Below are 23355 nucleotides of genomic sequence, written 5' to 3'. Positions count from 1 at the left end.
TTTGTTTAAAATGTCGATGAAAATTTAAAAAAAAAAGATGATGAGAGAAAATTATAATCACAGTATCTTTCTTGACAGATTAAAGACTTCACGCACCTTTCGCGAATCTTGTAGTTAAAATGCAGCATAATATCAGGAAATATATTCGTCTTTTGCATTTAAATGTTCAGATATGCAATGAAATTAATGTATGGGAGGCGAATCAGAGACATTCAACTTAACCAGCGGTTTGGAAAATACAGGATTTTGTAGATCTCCATAAATTTCGAAAGCGAACTTTTATTTATGATAGGAGAAGCCTTAAGACTAACAGCTTCTGTAGCTCGATAAATAAATGGTAGTCCTACAAGTGTGGCGAATCCCAAGCCTTCGCACATCTGATCTCTTAAAACTACATAACTGACTAGAAATCAGAAACTATCGCGGGTAGTTCGATTTAAATCTTATCATCCAAATGCGAACAAAGAATACAGTTAGTAAATGACATGAAACTTCCTAACATATTGAAACTCGATGCCACACTGATACGCGAACTGAGAACCTTGTCTCTCGTGTTCAGTGATCATGTTCTTGTTGTTGTGGACTTCACTCCGGAGACTAGTTTGATGCAACTCTCCATGCTACCCTATCCTGTGCAAGCTTCTTCATTTCCAAGTAACTACTGCAACCTGAATCTCCCTGAATCTGTTTAGTGTAATCATGCCTTGGTCTCCCGCTACGATTTTTACCCTCCGCGCTTCTCTTCAGTACTAAATTGATCCCTTGATGCCTCAGAATGTGGCCTACCAACCGATCCCTTCTTCTAGTCAAGCTGTACCGCAAATTCCTCTCCTCCCCGAGTCTATTCAGTACCTCTTCATTGGTTACGTGATCTACCCATCTATTTTCAGCATTCTTCTGTAGCACCACATTTCGAAAGCTTCTATTCTCTTCTTGTCTAAACTATTTGTCGTCCACGTTTCACTTCCATACATGGCTACGCTGCATACAAATACTTCCAGAAAAGGCCTCCTGACACTTAAATCTATACTCGATTTTAACAAATGTCTCTCCTTCAGTAAAGCATTCCTTGCCATTGCCAGTCTACATTTTATATCCTCTCTACTTCGACCACTAGTTATTTTGCTCCATAAATAGCAAAACACATCTACTGCTTTAAGTGTCTCTGCATCACCTGATTAAATTCCACTACATTACATTATCCTCGTTTAACTTTTTTTGATGTTCATCTAATATCCTCCTTTCAAATTGTAAATAGCCTTTCGCTCCCTATATTTGACCCCTGCCCCTTTCAGAATTTGAAAGAGAATATTCCAGTCAACATTGTCAAAAGCTTTCTCTAAGTCAACAAATGCTAGGAATGTAGGTTTGCCTTTCCTTAATCTACCTTGTAAGATGAGTGGAAGGGTCAGTATTGCCTCAGGTGTTCCACCATTTCTACGGAAACCAAACTGATCTCCTCCGAGGTCAGGTTCTACCAGTTTTTCCATTCGTCTGTAAAGAATTCGTGTTAGTATTTTGCAGCCGTGACTTATTAAACTGATAGTTCGGTAATTTTCATACCTGTCAACAGTTTCTTCGTTTGGGATTGAATTTATTATATTCTTTTCGTAGTCTGAGGGTATTTCGCCTGTCTCATACATCTTGCTCACCAGGTGGTAGAGTTCTGTCAGGGTCGGCTCTCTCAAGGCTATGAGTAGTTCTAATGGAATGTTGTCTACTCCCGGGGCATTGTTTCGACTTAGGACTTTCAGTTCTCTTTCAAACTCTTCAAGCAGTATCATTTCCCCCATTTCATCTTCATCTATGTCCTCTTCAATTTCCATAATATTGCCCTCAAGCACATCACCCTTGTATAGACACTCTATATATTCCTTCGACCTTCCTGCTTTCCCTTCTTTGCTTGGAACTGGTTTTCCATCTGAGCTCTTGATATTCATACAAGTGGTTCTCTTTTCTCCAAACGTCTCTTTAATTTTCCTACACGCAGCATATATCTTACCCGTAGGGATATATGGCTCTACAACCTTACATTTGTCCTCTAGCCATTCCTGCTTAGCCATTTTGCACTTCCTGTCGATCTAATGTTTGAGATTTTTGTATTCTTTCTTGCCCAGTTCATTTACTGCATTTTTATATGTTTTCGTTTCATCAATTAAATTCAATATTTCTTCTGTTACCTAAGGATTTCTACCAGGCCTTGTCTTTTTACCTACTTGATCCTCTACTGCCTTCATTATTTCATCTCACAAAGCTACCCATTCTACTTTATTTCTTTTTCCCTGCATTTGTCAATCGTACATTAATGTTCTCTGTGAAAACTCTCTACCATCTCTGGTTCTTTCAGTTGATCCAGATTTCATTTCCTTAAATGCCCAACTTTTTGCAGTTTCTTCAATTATACAGTTCACAACCGATAGATTGTGGCTAGAGTCCACATCTGCACTTGGAACTGTCTTACAACTTAAAACTTGGTTCCTAAATCTCTACCCTACCATTATATAATCTTACACCCATCGCATCTTCTCCAAACATCTACCGAATCTTACGAATTGTTTCGCTTTGAGTATCATCACGCTCTTGACAAAATTTGATGCATTATCGTTGCTCAACACGTTCAGTCATCTTGAGAGAATCGGTAATCCGACAAACGCGTTGTGTAGCACCTCACTCAGCGACCGATAGGCAGCGGCTGACGCACTGGAAGGCGGGGACAAAATTCAGGAATGCGCATAAAGAAAGGTCTCTTCCTTTACTGTGTACAGTGGCGCCGCGCTATCGTCTCAATTTTGCGCGGGAAAATCAAAGGCCGGATAACTTTAAACAGACCTCGTATACGGATACATTGTGAGCGTGCTCAGATTTCCGCAAACACTTCTACATTTGCAGGTAGGCGTTGAGTAACAACTTTCAGGAGAAGCCTTACCAATGCAGTTGCGCGGGCCTCCACTGAAGGGCACGTAGGCGAAGGGGTGCCTGCCCTGCACCCTCTCCGGCAGGAAGTTGTCCGGGTCGAAGCGCTCCGGGTCCGGCCAGTGGTCGGGGTCACGGTGGGCGTGGTAGATGTGCAGCGTCAGAGTGGTCCCCTCCGGGATGTTGTAGCCGGCTGACAACAAGAATAAGACGCAGGCTTAGACTGTGACCAGAGGGGAGTCCGTGGTAATAAATCGACATCGTCAATATAGATTTCTGTCTCGGTTTCGACTGTGGTTTTAACTGCTCTGCTAGATGTACACAGCTCAGTTCCTGGTGTTCTCAAGCAATGTCCTAAAAGAGTGGATGGAGTGGGAAACGAAAACGAAACACTAGGTTTTAGTTTACTGTCGACAACGAGGTCACTGGAGGCAAAGCGCAAGTTTGGATTGGAGAAGGGAGACTGCCTTATCCGTTTCATAGGAACCATCTCGGAATTTGTATTGAGTGACTTAGGAAAACCAGGTAAACCCTAAATGTGGATGTTCCGAGGTTCCATCTGCTGTCCTCCTGTACGCGAGTTCAATGCCTTAACCAGTGTGTCCCCTCGCTCGATGTAATCTAAGAGGTTACCTGACAGATCCAGGTTCTGCCTCGCTGCCAGGAAAAAAACCTCAGATACCAGATGTCATTGACAGAACAAAGCCTGCATTCACTGTTGGTTGGTTTCTCTTTCTTTCTTTGAGACATCAGTCTTCCGATTTGTTTTAAGCGGCCCGCCAAGAATTTCTCTCCTGTGCCAACTTCTTCGTATCAGAGTAGCTGTTGCACCCTACGTCCTCAGTTATTTGCTGGATGTATTTCTCTTATTTACACACAATCCAACACGTTACACAACTTGATTACCTTTGAGTCTCGTACATTAAAGTCGTTTACAGAAGTTAAACAGTTAATGCAACCTATTTGTGAATGATGATGATTCTTGGAAGAAAAATAATAATTATTATAACTCTCTGCAGACAGCCTTGTTTAAATGTTACATGACATTGATGAAATTCGGCTGGTGTGTAGATAGGGAAAAACAATCCAATACACATTTTTTTGTTCGTGCCCAGTTTCACACACCTCGAAAGCTCAATTATTATGTTAGGTTTAGAGGAAATATCTTCGAAACAATAATAGTTTTTTCATGTAGCAGTTCAAGTGTGGTTACCTTTCTTGAAAACCGTATAATCAACTTGGAATTTACCAAAAGCCCCCACCATCATTAATTTGGAAAAATGAAAACTTACGTTACAAAATAGATTAAGGAAGCTTTCAAGGCATGTACACCGATGTGTCTGATTTCTGAAACACCGCTTTTGAAGTATAGCTGTACACAGTGTTCAGGCGGCGATAAGAAAATATCTAAGGAGTCAATATTATTCAACTTCTTTATTTAACATATGTTTGTTTTAAGTTTTAAATTCTTCCTTTGCGTTTTACATTTATGTTTTTTTGTTTTGTTTTGTACAGTACTGCACTGTTTCACTTAAGTGTATTTTGTTAAAAAAAATAATAAGTAACTCATTATTACGTTGCAAAATCGTTACAATAATGGTAATTTGTAAGGAAATTCTTAAAACATAACAATCTTTACACCAAAGTAAATAGACGAAATTTCCTTTCATACTGTAGACGACGGAGAATAAAATATAAAACAAAACCCTGCAGGATTTCAAATTGTCAAGGGTGATTCTCTAAACATCCCAGTTTGTATCAGGTACATTTCAGTACCTTGGTAATGTATGGCGTCGAAAACTGATTATGTACTACCTTCATTATATTGTTTGTCAAGGGCAGACTGACATCATAATCATTCCACAGAACTACATCGCAAAATCTACTCACAGAGATCTTCCAACATCGAAAGCCGCATACGTCTCACTTCCGCACCCGCGCCGTCGTCCCCTTTGCGATCAACAGATGGACAAGTTCCTTGTCCTCAGGTGCGCTTCTCTAAACTGTTCTTTCACACTGCCCACCCAAACAGTCGAACAACAATACAGATTGTTCTCCTTCACTGGGAATGAAACCATCTTTCCAAGGTCTTTAGACCTGGTCAGGCGTTGGTTTACCAGCTGCTGTCACAAAGATATGTGAGGTTTCAATAACATTTCTCCAATTCTCGGTCCAACTAAAACTAAGAAAACTATGAAATGGCGGGTGGTCGGTGCGAAAGAAACGTTTTGAGAATGGTGTCGGACGATATGGAACTTGTTAATTTGTGTGATCCCAAAGGCTCAAGTGCACACATAAAGCCGTGGGTCCTATAAGGCTTTCGATGTTAAAAGACCTTCGTAACAGAATTTTCTGGCCTAGTTCTCTTGTGAGTGTATGATGTCAATCTCCACTTGACAAACAATATTATCAATCTGCAACCAGTAGAACATAATCAATTCACTTCACCAAGGCTTACCAGTGTACTGAAATACGCCTGATACAAATCAGGATACTTGGAGGATCACCTGTGATAATTTCAAATCCCGCTGAATTTTGTTTTATACAGGGTTATTAAAATGATTGAAGCGATTTCACAGCTCTATAATAACTTTATTATTTGAGATATTTTCACAATGCTTTGCACACACATACAAAAACTCAAAAAGTTTTTTTAGGCATTCACAAATGTTCGATATGTGCCCCTTTAGTGATTCGGCAGACATCAAGCCGATAATCAAGTTCCTCCCACACTCGGCGCAGCATGCCCTCATCAATGAGTTCGAAAGCATCGTTGATGCAAGCTCGCAGTTCTGGCACGTTTCTTGGTAGAGGAGGTTTAAACACTGAATCTTTCACATAACCCCACAGAAAGAAATCGCATGGGGTTAAGTCGGGAGAGCGTGGAGGCCATGACATGTATTGCTGATCACGATCTCCACCACGACCGATCGATCGGTTTTCCAATCTCCTGTTTAAGAAATGCCGAACATCATGATGGAAGTGCGGTGGAGCACCATCCTGTTGAAAGATGAAGTCGGCGCTGTCGGTCTCCAGTTGTGGCATGAGCCAATTTTCCAGCATGTCCTGATACACGTGTCCTGTAACGTTTTTTTCGCAGAAAAAAAGGGGCCGTAAACTTTAAACCGTGAGATTGCACAAAACACGTTAACTTTTGGTGAATTGCGAATTTGCTGCACGAATGCGTGAGGATTCTCTACCGCCCAGATTCGCACATTGTGTCTGTTCACTTCACCATTAAGAAAAAATGTTCCTTCATCACTGAAAACAAGTTTCGCACTGAACGCATCCTCTTCCATGAGCTGTTGCAACCGCGCCGAAATTTCAAAGCGTTTGACTTTTTCATCGGGTGTCAGGGCTTGTAGCAATTGTAAACGGTAAGGCTTCTGCTTTAGGCTTTTCCGTAAGATTTTCCAAACCGTCGGCTGTGGTACGTTTAGCTCCCAGCTTGCTTTATTCGTCGACTTCCGCGGGCTACGCGTGAAACTTGCCCGCACGCGTTCAACCGTTTCTTCGCTCACTGCAGGCCGACCCGTTGATTTCCCCTTACAGAGGCATCCAGAAGCTTTAAACTGCGCATACCATCGCCGAATGGAGTTAGCAGTTGGTGGATCTTTGTTGAACTTCGTCCTGGTGTCGTTGCACTGTTATGACTGACTGATGTGAGTGCATTTCAAGCACGACATACGCTTTCACGCCTCCTGTCGCCATTTTGTCTCACTGCGCTCTCGAGCACTCTGGCAGCAGAAACCTGAAGTGCGGCTTCAGCCGAACAAAACTTCATGAGTTTTTCTACGTATCTGTAGTGTGTCGTGACCATATGTCAATGACTGGAGCTACAGTGAATTTATGAAATCGCTTCAATCATTTGTAATAGCCCTGTATTGTGTTCTCCGTCGTATATTATGTGAAAAAATTTCTTTCATTTTATGACCATGGTGTAAAAAATGTCGTGTCTTAAAGCTTTACACAAAGATTATTATTACTGTAATGGTTTTATATCATACTTTCAAGAAACAAAATACGCATACATGAGATGGTAAACCAAAGAACAAAATGAAAACCATGAATGTAAAATTATTTAAAACATAAACCAAATATAAGTAGAATAAATAAGAAGACTAATAATGAATGCCGGCCGGTGTGGTCGTGCGGTTCTAGGCGCTTCAGTCTGGAACCACATGACCGCTACGGTCGCAGGTTCGTATCCTGCCTCGGGCATGGATGTGTGTGATGTCCTTAGGTTAGTTAGGTTTAAGTAGTTCTAAGTTCTAGGGGACTGATGACCACAGATGTAAAGTCCCATAGTGCTCAGAGCCATTTGAACAATTTTTTTTTAAATAATGAATGATTAGACATTTTAATCAGGTATGTTGAAAATATTCCGATAGAACTTGTGCACAGATGTGGTAGTTCTGAAATTAGCTTTATTGCACATGGATGTATGTGGCTTGAAAGCTTATTTAATTTGCTATAACAGAAGTACCCATTTTTCAAAATTAATTAATGTTGGTGGGGTATTTTGTGAAATTTCAAATTACAAAAGTTGATTACACGGTTTTCATGAATGTTAACGGCATATGAGGTTTTATATGAAAAACATTTTGTATATATTATAGTGCAGAAGATTTTTCCCCTAAACCTAATTTACCAAATTACCTTTTGGGTTGTGTTTTACCCCTTAAAGGCGAAATTAGACACAAACAAAACAAATCGTATTGCATTATTTTGCCCCTCTACACACCTGCCAAGTTCCAACATGATCGTTTATGTACATTTCGGGCCTCGTGATGACTGGGTGTTGTGTGATGTCCTTAGGTTAGTTAGGTTTAAGTAGTTCTAAGTTCTAGGGGACTGATGATAATAGATGTTAAGTCCCATAGTGCTCAGAGCCATTTGAACCACTTTTTTGTACATTCCGGAATTTTCCGTTGTGAAATACTGACGATAGGAAACGACAGGATGCTTTCAGAAGATTTTTTTATCTTTTACTCCTGAATCTATGACCGCCTTGTGAATTAAGTCCCACTTGCAGATGTCCGGAAGGGGATTTCTGGTTCCATCGTTACAGTGAATAGAAATCTCCCGAAAGCTGTGATCATAGTGCGAGATGAGAAATATTTTCAATTTAATTGTGAAAATGCACAAGTCTATTTGCCGACGATTTGTAGACATGGTCAGTGTACGCCGCCGAAAGTCGCGGGCAACGTGATCGATTGCAGCTTACTCTGTGCTCGGGCCGATTCATATTTTGCACTTTTTATTCTCTGCTCCAAAGGAGGGAGCGGAGTGTTTCAGATCTGACTCATTATAAAGCAGCTAACAGATAGTTAAATTTACTCTGGTACTACTAACATGAAAGAAATGAACGGCTGTCGATACATTGAAACCAAGTATCATTGCAAAGTAAACAAAGATAAGGAGTCAGTGTCTCCCTAAGGAGTTAGTGTCTCTCTGTGCAAATATTTTTTTTGATCTACCACCCATCACTCATTTCCATCCACACATTCAACGCAACAATCGCAGTGTAACGACCTTAAATAGGATATGACATCTACTACAAGGCGTCGTGAGTTGGTTTGGCAAAATATTAATAAGATATGACTATGAAAAATGCAAATAGCGGAACAAATTAAAGTAACTGAAATGTTGAAAGTAAAGAAACAATTACAGTAATATTATTGGTCTGTTGGCTTCTTAGTGAAAGTTCAGCGCTTGCATTTCCACCTATTGTTATGAAAATGTGGTTGTCTACGGCCCAAGTACTCATTTTCATGCGAAAACAACAACCGTAAATCTGGGGGGATCGAGGGGATGTAGTTCGTCTATATGATAGAACTATCCTCATAGATAGTGGTCTACATTTTCGTCAGTATACGTTCAATTGTATGTTGAAGGAAATAGAAGTATAATTGCATTTCAATTACAACATAAGGTTATTAGACAACATTGTCACCTACTGCATCGCAGCTGCCGACATAGAGAGGGAGGGTTAGAATTACGGTGGCGGCAGAAAATTTCATCTTTGGGAATTATAACACAGTTAATACAGTTTTTAGGGGAGAATTACCTCTCACCAGATTGCGTAATTGTATGGGGCTTCATCTTAGAAATATATACACAATTCTTCAAGGACTATAGGCGTAATACTCAGTTGGCTGTAGACCAGATGTGACACTCGGGAGTCTCTAATGGCGCAGATGTCGACGGAACGAGAAACGTGATCATCTCCAGCTCCGTGGGATTGAACTCCTCACTTCCTTTCAATTCTGATTCAGGACAACTGCTATCTAGACAATATATACAGGGTGGTCCATTGATAGTGACCGGGCCAAACATCTCACGAAATAAGCATCAAACGAAAAAACTACAATAAACCAAACTCGTCAGCTTGAAGGGGGGAAACCAGATGGCGCTGTGGTTCGCCCGCTGGATGGCGCTGCCATATATCAAACGGATATCAACTGCGTTCTTGTTAAATAGAACCCCCATTTTTATTACATATTCGTGTAGTACGTAAAAAATATGAATGTTTTAGTTGGACCACTTTTTTCGTTTTGTGATAGATGGCGCTGTAATGGTCATAAACGTATAAGTACGTGGTATCACGTATTATTCCGCCAGTGCGGATGGTATTTGCTTCGTGATACATTACGCGTGTTAAAATGGACCGTTTACCAATTGCGCAAAAGGTCGATATCGTGTTTATGTATGGCTATTGTGATCAAAATGCCCAACGGGCGTGTGCTATGTATACTGCTCGGTATCCTGGACGACATCATCCAAGTGTCCGGACCGTTCGCCGGATAGTTACGTTATTTAAGAAAACAGGAAGTGTTCAGCCACATGTGAAACGTCAACCACGACCTGCAACAAATGATGATGTCCAAGTAGGTCTTTTAGCTACTGTCGTGGCTAATCCGTACATCAGTAGCAGACAATCTGAGCGAGAATCGGGAATCTCAAAAACGTCATTGTTGAGAATACTACATCAACATCGATTGAACCCGTACCATATTTCTATGCACCAGGAATTGCTTGGTACTTTCAACGTCGTGTACAGTTCTGCCTCTGGACACAAGAAAAATTACGGGACGATGACAGATTTTTTGCACCCGGTCTATTTAGCGACGAAGCGCCATTCACCAACAGCGGTAACGTAAACCGGCATGATATGCACTATTGGGCCACGGAAAATCCACGATGGCTACGCCAAGTGGAATATCAGCGACCTTGGCGTGTTAATGTATGATGCAGAATTATGGAAGGAAAGATAATTGGCTCTCATTTTATCGATGGCAATCTAAATGGTGCTATGTATCCTGATTTCCTACATAATGTTCTACCGATGTTGCTACAAGATCTTTCACTGCATTAAAGAATGGCGATGTACTTCCAACATGATGGATGTCCCGCACATAGCTCGCGTGCGGTTGAAGCGGTACTGAATAGCATATTTCATTAGAGATGTATTGTTCGTCGAAGCACCATATTATGGCCCGCACGTTCATCGGATCTGACGTCCCCAGATTTCTTTCTGTGGGGAAAGTTGAAGGATATTTGCTATCGAATTCCACCGACAACGTCTGACAACATGCGTCAGCGCATTGTCAATGCGTGTGCGAACATTACGGAAGGCGAACTATTCGCTGTTGAGAGGAATGTCGTTACACGTATTGCCAAATACATTGAGGTTGACTGACATAATTTTGAGCATTTATTGCATTTATGTGGTATTTACAGGTAATCATGCTGTAACAGCATGCGTTTTCAGAACTGACAATTTCACAAAGGTACGTGTATCACATTGGAACAACCGAAATAAAATGTTCAAACGTTCTGTATTTTAATTTAAAAAAACCTACCTGTTAGCAACTGTTTGTCTAAAATTGTGAGCCATATGTTTGTGACCATTACAGCGCCCATCTTTCACAAAGCGAAAAAAGTGGTCCAACTAAAACATTCATATTTCTTTACGTACTACAAGAATATGCAATAAAAATGGGGGTTCCTATTTTAAAAAAAGCTCAAAAAATCATGGAAACCACTCATTTCACGCGTGCCCTGTCAGAAGAATTGATGTTCAGAGTCATCCCTGCTTGGCGGTCCAACACATCCATCCACCTACGTCATCAACTACACATTTTTTAAGCACTCTGTATTTCCTGACTGCACTTGATTGATTTTACCTTTGGACAGATAAAGTTTTATCTGTGACTGAAGCTCTTGTTTCCAGCTGTGTTATCGCGAACTAAGGCGCGTTTACTCCGCAACATTGTGTCAAGTGATTTTAGTTCTGTCAGTGACTCACCTTGAAAGTGGCTGTAAGATTATTAGCGCAAATATCGAGAGAGGAAATAAAACTATCCCGACTACAAGCATGAAAGATGACGGACTATTCAATGCCCCGGGGAAAACTGCAAGAAATGCACGTTCAGTAAATCGGTGTCAGATAAAGTATGATGATTTCCAGTTCATCCGTCATTTTCGAAGTGATTGTTGTTTAATAGAGAATAATACAATAATAAATGCGCTCCCAAGTCTCAATGAAGTTAGTCGTTCTAGAATACCAACTTTAGGTAACACCAGAAGGCTCATAGGACAATAATTGAAATGCCAGGGTGCAACTTATATTACTCAGGCTGTATAGCAGTTGCTCAATAATCTGCAATGAAATACGTGCACCCGTTAGTATTTCAGTGACTCAAACCATAAGCAAATTAAACTGATGCAGTGAATTCTATTTTACACTGAAGAACCAAAGAAAGTGGTACACGTGCCTTATATAGTGTAGGGCACCGGCGAACACGCAGAAGTGGCGCAACACGAATTGGCATGAACTCCACTAATATCTTAAGTACATCTGGAGGGAACTGCCACCATGAATCTTGCAAGGCTCTCCATAAATCCAAAAGAATTCGAGGAAGTGGAGGTCTCTTCTGAACAGCACGTTGCAAGGGATCCCAGATATGCTCAATAGTATTCATGTCTGGGGGAGTTTGGTGGCCAGCGGAAATGTTTACACTTAGAAGAGTGTTCCTAGAGCCACTCTGTAGCAATTCTGGGCTAGTAAGGTGTCTCATAGTCCAGCTGGAATTGTCCAAGTCTGTCGGAATGCACAATGGACATGAATGGACACAGGTGATCAGACGGGATGTTTGCGTACGTGTCGCCTGTCAGACTTGTATCTAGACGTACCATGGGTCCCATATCAGTCCAACTGCCCAAGCCCAACACCATAACAGAGTCTCCACCAGTTTGAACAGTTCCATGCTGACTTGCAGGGTACATGGATTCATGAGGTTGTCTCCATACCCGTACACGTCCATCTGCTCGACACAATTTGAAACAAGACTCGTCTGACCAGGCAACGTGTTTTCAGTCAGCAACAGTCCACTCTCGGTGTTGACGGGCCTAAGGGAGGCGTAACGTTTTATGTCGTGCAGTCATCAAGGGTACACGAGTGGGCCTTCGGCTCCGAAAGCCCATATCGATGATGTTTCGTTAAATGACTCGCACGCTGACACTAGTTGATGGCCCAATATTGAAATCTGCAGCAACTTGCGGAATGGTTGCAATTTTGTCCAGCTGAATGATTTTCGTCAGTTGTAGTTGGTCCCGTCCGGATCTTTTTCCGGCCGCAGCCATGTCGGAGATTTGATATTTTACCGGATACCTGTTATTCACGGTACACTCGTAAAATGGTCATACGGGAAAATCCCCACTTCAAAGCGACCTCGGAGACGTTTTGTCCCATCGCTCGTTCGCCGATTATAGCATCAAGTTCAAACTCACTTAAATCCTGATAACCTGCCATTATAGCTGCAGTAACCGATCCAACAACTGCGCCAGACACTTGTTGTCTTAAATAGGTGTTGCCGACCTGAACGCCGTATTCTGCCTGTTTACGTATCTCTGTACATGAATACTCTTGCCTACACCAGTTTCTTTGGCGCTTCGGCGTATTAAAATTATTATTAAAATTATATTTCATTCGAAAATTAACTGCTTATAAAATATCTCTCATTAGTCGTCCGAAGAACATACCTATCTGTATATCTTGCGTGGCCCTACGACCGATGAATGGCACACTGGGATACAGCCTCAAGGATTCCTTGATGACCATTTCGAGATACTTCATGTTATGCAGATCCTGCATTGTTGGTGATCTCTCAGGGTCATCTTGGAATATGTCCTTCTGTTCGGTGTAAACTCTCTCCTGCAAACAAAGGAACATGGTTTATTAACGTCCATAGTCGTTTCTCCCTGCTGTCAAGTTCTCTGTTGAGGGACTCACCTGTATGTCTGGATGATGCCCCAACAAGATGAGGACCCACGACATGCCAACTGTGGTCGTGTCGTGACCCTACAACAGACATTGCTCTTAATGCGAGAGCTTGGAAGAATGGAACGCACTTGATTAAGTGGCTTGTGCAGTTTCCAATTTAAAATAATATCTGGGACAGCACATTAGTTTCAGTAAGCGGTAGTGATAGTCACGTGGTTTGTAATTATTTACGACGAATTTCATGGGACAGACACGATGATATCCCTCTTCCAGATTTGTGGATGTTCATTACTATACGAAAAGAAGCCTGCTCACTGAATTTCTTATTTTCTGTAGACAAATGAAGTTGCTTGAAGTAAGATGGGGGTGGCGAATGGAGATGGAAAGGCGTACGATTATAGTTCAAATCTCTCGTGTAGGTATATTTTCCTTTATTCAGTGTGCCACGTAGATACATTAAAAATAACAGGCGAAACGGTGGTTCAGTGCAGAATCAGAATTAGGAACAAGCAGGTCCTACGCTTCTACTCTGATCACATAACTGCATATTCTTCACATCGAAAATGAAACTTTTGGTTGTAAATCGTATGGTCTACAGAAGAGCTAGTAGTTTTAAATTCAAAGAGACAACATGAACCAACGTCGTCTCCAACGGCGCATCGTAAAGTAGGTAGCATATATCGCAGAATGATCCAAGTCGTTTTTGAAAAAAAAAACGATGAACTGAACAGAAATATTTTAATATCCTCGAGCATCTTCATTTGCAGAATGTAATAAGAGATTTTTTTTCCTTTATGTATGCTAACGCAGTACAAGCGGCTTTCGAATGTTCGACTTAGAGAACAAAGCGACTTCTCAGTGTCTGGAGACGCCTTCGCCTAGCGCTTCAGAGACGTTCTGTAACAATGTAATCCCCGCCTCACACCAGGCAAAGAACTAATACTCGAAATCAGTATTCAGTCAATGCTTTCTACCATACCTAAGAATTTTCAAAGGAGACACTTACTCTCTTTAAGAGAAAAGATGCCAGTAAACTATATGGATTAGCCTAAGTAATACTACTCTATTGTAATGTTTACTGATTTTTGTTCCCTTATTAACATAAAGAAAATTTTAATGGGTTTGAGAATGGGGATACAGATCCCTTAAGGAACTGGACTTCCCTAAATGTGAGTAATATATTGAGCAGAATACTCTACGTAATAATATTTTGTCTGGTAACTAGTCTTGAAAACATTGCCTTTGATAGAATAACACATTTACAGTTGCAGTATTCTAAGCCATCAATCAACAGAAACCATACATTACCAAGGTAAATAGATTTAACATTGAATCAGTAAGCACATTTTAAAATCATTGCTTCGTGTGGAAAAGTATTAAACTTCATGTTAATTTTCTCAGCAAAGGTTAATTTAATTTCGCAGTAAGTAATCTGTTGGACTTGTGCTACTATACATAAAGAGGCAAGGAAAATTGCTTGCGTTTGCATAAAAGCTATTTAACGGCTCCGAGGATAGTAGCCAGAAACATTACCATAAAACACAGACGAAATTAGTAATGACCCACAGTGTACGTATATCTCAGGTACGATAGCTGAGAGTTTTACTGGCTGTGAGATCCAGTGTGTTGGAGTTGGTGACTAATTGCCTGGGAAATCAGTGTCGCGTGCCGCGAAGTACACATGACTCACCTCGAACATAAATGTGTCCACTTCCTCCTGCAACTCTGTGTCGGTGAGTTTCTTCCCATCCTCAGACTCGACAAGAAGCATGTCCAGGAGCGCCACACGCCGCTTTCTCCCTGTAAACATAGACACCACAATAAATGGCGATGAATGTACTGTGGCAATAAGAAATCTGAGTATTTCAGCAAACCCACGCACCCAGTTCATCGTACTGTGCCACCTTTTCGTCAGTTTTGCTGGCCCTCCTCGACAGTTTCTTCTGTTGAATCACCTGAAACAAAAACCAGATCTTTAGAGAATGAGATTTTCACTCTGCAGCGGAGTGTGCGCTGATATGAAACTTCCTGGCAGATTAAAACTGTGTGCCCGACCGAGACTCGAACTCGGGACCTTCGCCTTTCGCGGGCAAGTGCTCTACCATCTGAGCTACCGAAGCACGACTCACGCCCGGTCCTCACAGCTTTACTTCTGCCAGTATCTCGTCTCCTACCTTCCAAACTTTACAGAAGTTCTCCTGCGAACTTCTGTAAAGTTTGTAAGGTAGGAGACGAGATACTGGCAGAAGTAAAGCTGTGAGGACCGGGCGTGAGTCGTGCTTCGGTAGCTCAGATGGTAGAGCACTTGCCCGCGAAAGGCAAAGGTCCCGAGTTCGAGTCTCGGTCGGGCACACAGTTTTAATCTGCCAGGAAGTTTCAGATCTTTATAGATCCGCAAAAGACCAAGCGTGGCTGTAAGGCTGATCGTCAGCTTTAACATCCCCTGAACGATCAAACTGATGCGAAATACCGGATTTAGTTGCAAGAAAAGACGAATTTCGCTGGATGACTTCGGCTGCTCTCACTGTGCCAAAACGTCGAGCAAGCATACTCATTCATATGAGTAAGATGTAAGGTAAATAAGCTTCACATTCAGTACTTACACGTATAAAACGACACAGAAGGTACTAGAAGGACGGTAAAGAGAGAAACTTGGTGTATCTCTGATATGTAACTGCATGAAGTTGCTGGTGTAGTGCCCTGACAAGTAGTTTCCAGGAAAGATTTATTGCCCCCTCCACACACCCGCGAAGTTTCAAAAAAATGGCTCTGAGCACCATGGGACTTAACTTCTGAGGTCATCAGTCCCCTAGAACTTAGAACTACTTAAACCTAACTAACCTAAGGACATCACACACATCCATGCCCGAGGCAGGATTCGAACCTGCGACCGTAGCGGTCGCGCGGTTCCATACTGTAGCGCCTGGAACCGCTCGGCCACCCCGGCCGGCCGCTAAGTGTCAACAAGACCGTTTACGTACACTTAATAATTTTCCCTTGCAAGATACTGACGATAGGAAACGACACACTTCTTTCAGCAGATTTTTTTATCTTCTACTCCTGAGCCGGCCGCTGTAGACGAGCGGTTCTAGGGGCTTCATTTCGGAATCGCGCTGCTGCTTCGGTCATAGGTTCGAATCCTGCCTCGGGCATAGATGTGTGTGATGTCCTCAGGTTAGTTAGGTTTAAGTAGTTCTAAGTCTAGGAAAGTGATGACCTCAGATGTTGAGTCCCATAGTGCTTAGAGCCATTTTAACCACTTTTTCCACTCCTGAGCCTATGACCGCCTTGTCAGGAAATCCCACTTGGAAATATCTGCTAGGGAATTTTGGTTCCGGTATTGACACTGCAGTGAACGAAAATCTCCTGAAAACTTTGATCGTAACGCGAAAGTATAGGCCTGACAGAGCATTCTCGTATTGAGTGTAACTTATATAAAAAGACTGGCTGCTGTGTCCGAAAGCTCGTTTTAAAAGTGCAGTTAATTTGGGAAATTAAGAATACGATTAATGAATACAACACAGTACTTATAAATGTAAATAATTATCCTTCATAAACAGTCCAGTCACACGTAAAACTTGTAGCTACAAATCTAAAGGCAAAGGCTCGTTGGAATACCAAGGAGGCGAGTGGCGGGCAACCATCTTATCCATCCCTTCCTATCTTTCTCTTCTAACTTATTAACATTTGTACTTAACATCCTCCGTACCTTCTACTAATTTCCAGCTTATATTTTACTTAACTTTTTTAATTCATTCTTATTACTTCGTTTTTCTCTGTAGAAAACAATATTTGCATGTAATATGGAACAGGTTACGTTATTTCATGAAAACAATTGTAAAATATGTGACCAGATTTAAACTACCTGGTAACAGATATTCAATAAGGCAATAAATGAAATGCGGGCCTGATAGATAAATCCAGTCTGATTCGGTTGGGAAGAGTGTCATAAGGCCGTTGTTCCTTCTGGCGCATTACTGTTGTAACTGGTCCTCGGTATCCTGGATACGGGGGCATTGGGACGGAGTTGATAGCGGAGCTGGTCCCACACACCTTTTATAGCGGACAGAGCACCTCCACATCATGCAGGGGGTTCTTAGCAACGTGACGTAACATCTTGGCGTTAGAGTTAGCATGCAGTACAACGTCGGGGCACATCTGAATCCCCCACAAATACTGACACTGCATAAGTCGATCAGCTGAACAGATAGAGACCCACAATGAGACGCTCCCCAACCCGTCAGCTGTTGATTACGTTGTCTCACACAAGTACGCGACATCACTGCATCCTGCTCAATGACCAGTCACACCCCTTATATGAGTATACCTTATCAGGACTGGTAACAACGCTGAACACGAACAACAGTAATAGAGTGTGGTGGCAACTCTAAACTCTAATCATTTACGTACCTGCCAATGCTGTGTACATGAACGAAGGTGCATTGGCATCCGACCATGTCTTTTTTTATCAAGCAGTGAGTTTACTGCGTTAATTAGGATAAAAAGAAACAGATCCGGTTGTGGGCTTACCGTCCTCTCTAACAAGAAGAAATAAAGACCACAAATCACTGCCAGCTAAAACATTTCCGGCTACCGCTTTTGGAGGACTCAAGGAGTTTCGGTTGTGGGTTTTACTGATGTTCGACGATAAGTGTCTCTGAATCCGAATTATACACTATGTGATCAAAAGTATCCGGACGTCTGGCTGAAAGTGACTTACAAGGTCGTGGCGCCCTTCATCGGTAATGCTGGAATTCAATATGATGTTGACCCATCCTTAGCCTTGATAACAGCTTCCGCTCTCGCACGCATAAGTTCAATTAGGTGCTGGAAGTTTTCTTGGGGAATAGCAGCCCAGGTAAGGACTCTGTGCAGGCCAGTCCATTAGAGTGATATTGTTGTCAACCACTCCGCTACAGGCCGTGCATTATGAACAGGTGCTCGATCGTGTTGAAAGATGCAGTCACCATCCCCGAATTACTCTTCAAGTTGGGAACCAAAAATGTGCTTAAAACATCAGTGTAGGCCTGTGCTGTGATAGTGTCACATAAAACTACAAGGGGTGCAAGCTCCCTACATGAAAAACACGAGCACACCATAACACCACCGCCTTCGAATTTTACTGTTGGCACTACCCACGCTGGCAGATGACTTTCACCGGGCATTGTCCATACACACACGCTACCATCGGATCGCAACATTGTGCACCGTGATTCATCACTCCACACAACGTTTTTCCACTGTTCAGTCGTCCAATGTTTACGCTCCTTATACCAAGCGAGGTGTCGTACGGCACTTACCGGAGTGATCTGTGGATTACGAGCAGCCGCTCGTCCATGAAATCCAAGTTTTCTCACCTCCTGCCTAACTGTCATAGTACTTTCTGTGGATCGCGATGCAGTTTGGAATTCCTATGTGATGGTCTGAATAGATGTCTGCCTATTACACATTACGACCCCCCTTCAACTGTCGGCGGTCTAAAATGGCTCTGAGCACTATGGGACTTAACTTCTGAGGTCATCAGTCCCCTAGAACTTAGAACTACTTAAACCTAACTAACTTAAGGATATCACACACATCCATGCCCGAGGCAGGATTCGAACCTGCGACCGTAGCGGTCGCGCGGTTCCGGACTGTAGCGCCTAGAACCGCTCGGCCACCCCGGCCAGCTGTCGGCGGTCTGTGTCAGTGAACAGACGAGATCGGCCAGTATGCTTTTGTGCTGCACGTATCCCTTCAAGTTTCCATTTCACTCTCACATCGGAAACAGTGGACATAGGGATGTTTAGGAGTGAAAATCTCGCGTACAGACGGAGACATAAGTGACATCCAATCACCTGACCAAATTTGAAGTCCGTGAGCTCGGCGGAGCGCCCCATTCTGCTCTCTCACGATGTCTAATGAGTACTGAGGTCGCTGATATGGAGTGCCTCACAGTAGGTGCCAGTACAACGCATCTAACATGAAAAACGTATGGTTTTGGGAGTGTCCGGATACGTTTGATTACGTAGTATAACCAAAAAGGGAAATAGCTACTCAGAACAGATATCGTGATTTCTTGGCTACCGGCGTCTGTTCATCTGGCACGTACTTGAGTATCCAGAACCTATCCCGGGCTTGACATGGCTGTTTCCTTAACCCGCACAGAAAATATGCATTAACACAAACGAGGAACCAGAAGACGCTGGCTCGAACTGATCGGGATCACAGGTTGCAGAATTTTATTCCGGATAGATTTTTCAGTTGCTTAAGAAATGCGGCAGGTTAAACTGGACGGCGCCGCTGTGACAAATTATGAGAGAGTTGAAGATTTACAATTTCTCGAACAGCTTGTCGAGAGGTTTTAGTTTACCGATAGCGGAAACTGTGTTTCTCTTATAGTTCGCAACATAGACTGTGGTAACAGACTGATATGCTGTATTGCGTTGCCTAGATCAAAGTGACACGTGACAGTTTGAATTTCGGCGTCAGCAAACGTGACTTCAAGAGACAATAATTCGTGTTAAGGTCCGTATTTTATAGACGTTAGATTTGGATGAAAAATTTATGTCCGCAGTTTTGATAGTGTCATGAATCCAAGAAGATGGCATGGCATTAGCAGCTTCAGTATTCCCAAATTTGCTTTAAGTACTGAATTATTTTATTTGTAACTAATTGAGTACATGGAGTATGTATTCCAGTCTACTGTTAGTTCATATCTTCCTGCACCACTCTCTTCGACCTCCTCCAACCCTGCTCCCAGCCCACTCCTCCCATCTCTCCACATTTCCACCTCCTCCTCCCCCTCTAATTCCATGTCCACCTCCTCCTCTGTTTGTCATTGTCCTCCTCCCCACCCCCACTCTCTCTTTCACCTTCACCCCATCACTCTCCAGCTCCTCCTGCTCTGTCTGTCTCCAACCCATTACCTTCTTGTGTCCATCTCCTCCTTTCCTCTCTCTATCTCTCTCTGCCCATCTTCTCCTCTTCCCTTTCTCTGTATGTTTCTTCCTGCCCCTTTGATATTCATCTCCTCCTCACTGCCCACCGCTTCCCCCCCCCCCCCACCCTGCCTGTCCATTTCCTTCTCTTTCGTTTCTCTGTTCATCTCCTCCTCTCCCATCTCTCTGTCAGTTTCCCCATCCCTTACCTCTGTCCATTCCTCCCCCCACTCTCTTGGTCAGTCTCCCCTCTCTCTTTCCACCTCCTCCTTCTCCTATTTATGCCTCTCTCCTCCTTCCTCCTCACCCCCTCGCTACCTATCTCATCCTCCTCCCTTCCCTCTCCACATTATCACCCCCCCCCCCCCCCGCTCCACCCAATGAATTATTGTTTCTGTGTTACAAGTAATATGTGTACAAAAATTTGATTTAAATCGTTTCTGGGGCATCGGATGAGTTTATCTGCGGTTTCGCCAGCGTATGGACATGTCACACGTATTTAACATGTTTCACACATATTTATACATATATTTCATCTGTATGACTAGCCCTGCTGTTTCATTTTCTCGTAGCTCAATGTTTATGTCTAATCTCTTGATTTATGTGCTGTAGAATGATACAGTTTTGCAGATACATTCAGTGTTATACGTGGCTACTGTCTGCGAAACGTGTTCTGAACAAGTTGGAAGTAAAGAAGCAATAAATTAAAACGTCATGCATGTTACGTCAGTTTTTCATGCATCTCACTATAAGACGCCATATCTCTTGAACTATGTGTTCTAGAATGACGTGTTTTTGTAGGTTCATTCAATGGAAGATGTGGGTACTCTCTGCGAAATGTGTTGCGAATATCTCCTGAACTACCATAAGTGTCGTACAATGGTATATTTTTTCTAGTACATTCAGTGATATATGTAATTTGTGTAATATGTGTCACGCATACATGTTGTCGTAAAGAAGTAACAAATTAAAACGTTACGTTTCAAAGAGCAGTTTTACTGAATGAACTGCGAAATTGTAGTAAGCGATAAACTTTTATCCTTTCATCATTTTGCGGTTGTCATTAGTGAGGAAAAGTTTCGTAAAGGCTTGATATTATGTGTAAAGGTTGTTGCAAGTCTTAAAGTTCTCTCATTGTCAAATACAGGATGACTAAAGTATGGGTATCGTAGCGTCGTGAACATTTCCACCTACGCTCCTTTGATAGGTGGGACGTTCTTACCCCCACAGCGATTATTTCCAGACAGTAAGTGATATCTGTACCAAGCTTGGTTGAAATTGGTCTAATGGCTTACGAGATGTGGAACATACATACATATTCATAATTTGTGTGGATTAAGAGGAGGACAATTTGCCGATTAATCGTCGTATCTTGTTGAAAATTAGTAGCACGCAGTCCATGCTGTCAAGAAGCTATTGTTCCAAATTTCGTCAGCAAATTCAAAATTTCGTGTGCATTATTATAAAAACAACTTAGTTGTCTGGACAAAGTAGTTTTAAGGGTGGATACAATGAGATATGGCCGCGCGTGATTAGCCGAGCGGTCTGGGGCGCTGCAGTCATGGACTGTGCGGCTGGTCCCGGCGGAGGTTCGAGTCCTCCCCCGGGCATGTGTGTGTGTGTGTGTGTGTGTGTGTGTGTGTGTGTGTGTGTGTGTGTGTGTGTGTGTGTGTGTGTGTGTATGTGTGTTTGTCCTTAGGATAATTTAGGTTAAGTAGTGTGTAAGCATAGGGACTGATGACCTTAGCAGTTAAGTCCCATAAGATTTCACACACATTTGAACATTTTGAACAATGAGATATGACACGTCAGTGCCAAGTGCTACCCTTGACACGCTGAGCAGAGACCCACAGATGTAATTAGTCCTAAAACACAGGTTATGCCACTATTTCATGTCCCACTGTATGTTTATGCCGCTCACGTATTTTGAAGCAAAATTACCTTCCTGGTAAATCCATGTAGAACATCCAACTGCTTGTAGAACTTTTTCCCTGACGGAGACATGCGGAAGATGAAGTCATTCAGCAACCATGGGCTAACCACTCTTCGGATTGTAAGTTCAGCAATACTGCAACAAACATCGAAACTGACATAACACATCTATGGACTAGCGATCATTTTATGTAGCTGTAGTTGCTGTAATTGCTAATAGTTACACAAATTTTTGTTTAAAGATAGGATTAACCTTATTCAAAACAGTTCTTGTTCTTTTCACTAAAGCTGTCGTCGTCAGTGGGAACACTATTCAGTTTGCTGCATTATGGTATATTGCGAGAATTCTAGAAAATTGTTGTAATTTTCATCATATTTTCTATTTTATCTCTAGCAAATATAGGAGACAAGACTGAAAAGGCGTTGTGCAACCTAACACATAATGTGAACTGTTTGAAGATGTGTAGTATGCGGTACAAAAAGTACACTTCTAAAACCACCTACATTTAGAGCTAAAGTTCAGTCATAGTTGTAAAAATATATTGATCTATATAACTTTCATACTGAGAGGCGTTTCATGAAACAGTATGTTGTATGACTGTATCTAAGTCTATGAAACACAGTAACACACGTTTGTTAGAATAAAATAAACACACCAAGTGCATGCACATGGAAGAAAAAGGGATTCAGCATTGAAATCTCATCAAGGAAACACGTTCTTCTAACATGTTTCGTATTTACGAATAATGGACAGGTCTTTACATGATTCGAAAATTTGAGCCTCGTTTAGCTCTATAAAACAAAAACAAAAAAATAGTAGAGGAAAATAAAAGGATGACTACAGTAAGCACATCCAAATGCATATAGGTTGGCGTAGTTAGGAAGAGATGAAGAAGCTTTCACAGGATAGATTAGCGTGCAGAGTTGTATCAAACCAGTCTTCTGCCCGCAGCCCACAACAACAAAATGCTGCAATTAGGCACACCTATGCCATCCACCCACTGTTGACAATTAAAAATACGTGCTGGAATAAAAATGGAATTTGTAAATGGTATGCAAACTTTGATGTGAGTTCTTATGCTTCCAAGCGTGGAATGTGTGTGTCGTGGTGTATCAGCAGTCAGTGCTGAACGAGAGATCGCTACGAGTCGTCCACTTCAAGCTATACCACTGTCTACGTCAATGAGCTTCAGTGACAGTGGGTGACTGGCATAGGTGAAAGTAATTGCAGCCTTTTGTTGTTGTGTTCTGCAGGCCCAATACTGGTTTGATACAACTCTGCACACTAGTCTATCCCGGCCA

General features: G+C 42.1%; 1 protein-coding gene across 1 annotated transcript in view; it reads right to left on the bottom strand.

Annotated features, from left to right (window-relative positions):
* The window catches only part of LOC126094845 (cytochrome P450 4C1-like), a 143409-nt gene that overhangs the window by 1214 nt on the left and 118840 nt on the right, over positions 1 to 23355 (bottom strand). The window contains exons 6-11 of the mRNA XM_049909448.1: positions 22063 to 22189; positions 15084 to 15156; positions 14892 to 15001; positions 13211 to 13279; positions 12961 to 13132; positions 2927 to 3106 (exon numbers count right to left, since the gene is read on the bottom strand). Of these exons, the coding sequence (XP_049765405.1) occupies positions 2927 to 3106; positions 12961 to 13132; positions 13211 to 13279; positions 14892 to 15001; positions 15084 to 15156; positions 22063 to 22189 (731 nt within the window). The remainder of the gene's footprint in view (positions 1 to 2926; positions 3107 to 12960; positions 13133 to 13210; positions 13280 to 14891; positions 15002 to 15083; positions 15157 to 22062; positions 22190 to 23355) is intronic.

This window comes from Schistocerca cancellata, chromosome 8 (assembly GCF_023864275.1).
Source record: "Schistocerca cancellata isolate TAMUIC-IGC-003103 chromosome 8, iqSchCanc2.1, whole genome shotgun sequence".
In the NCBI taxonomy this organism is placed as follows: domain Eukaryota; kingdom Metazoa; phylum Arthropoda; class Insecta; order Orthoptera; family Acrididae; genus Schistocerca; species Schistocerca cancellata.
Note: the sequence above shows the minus strand (reverse complement) of the source record. Positions and strands in the feature narration are given on the sequence as shown.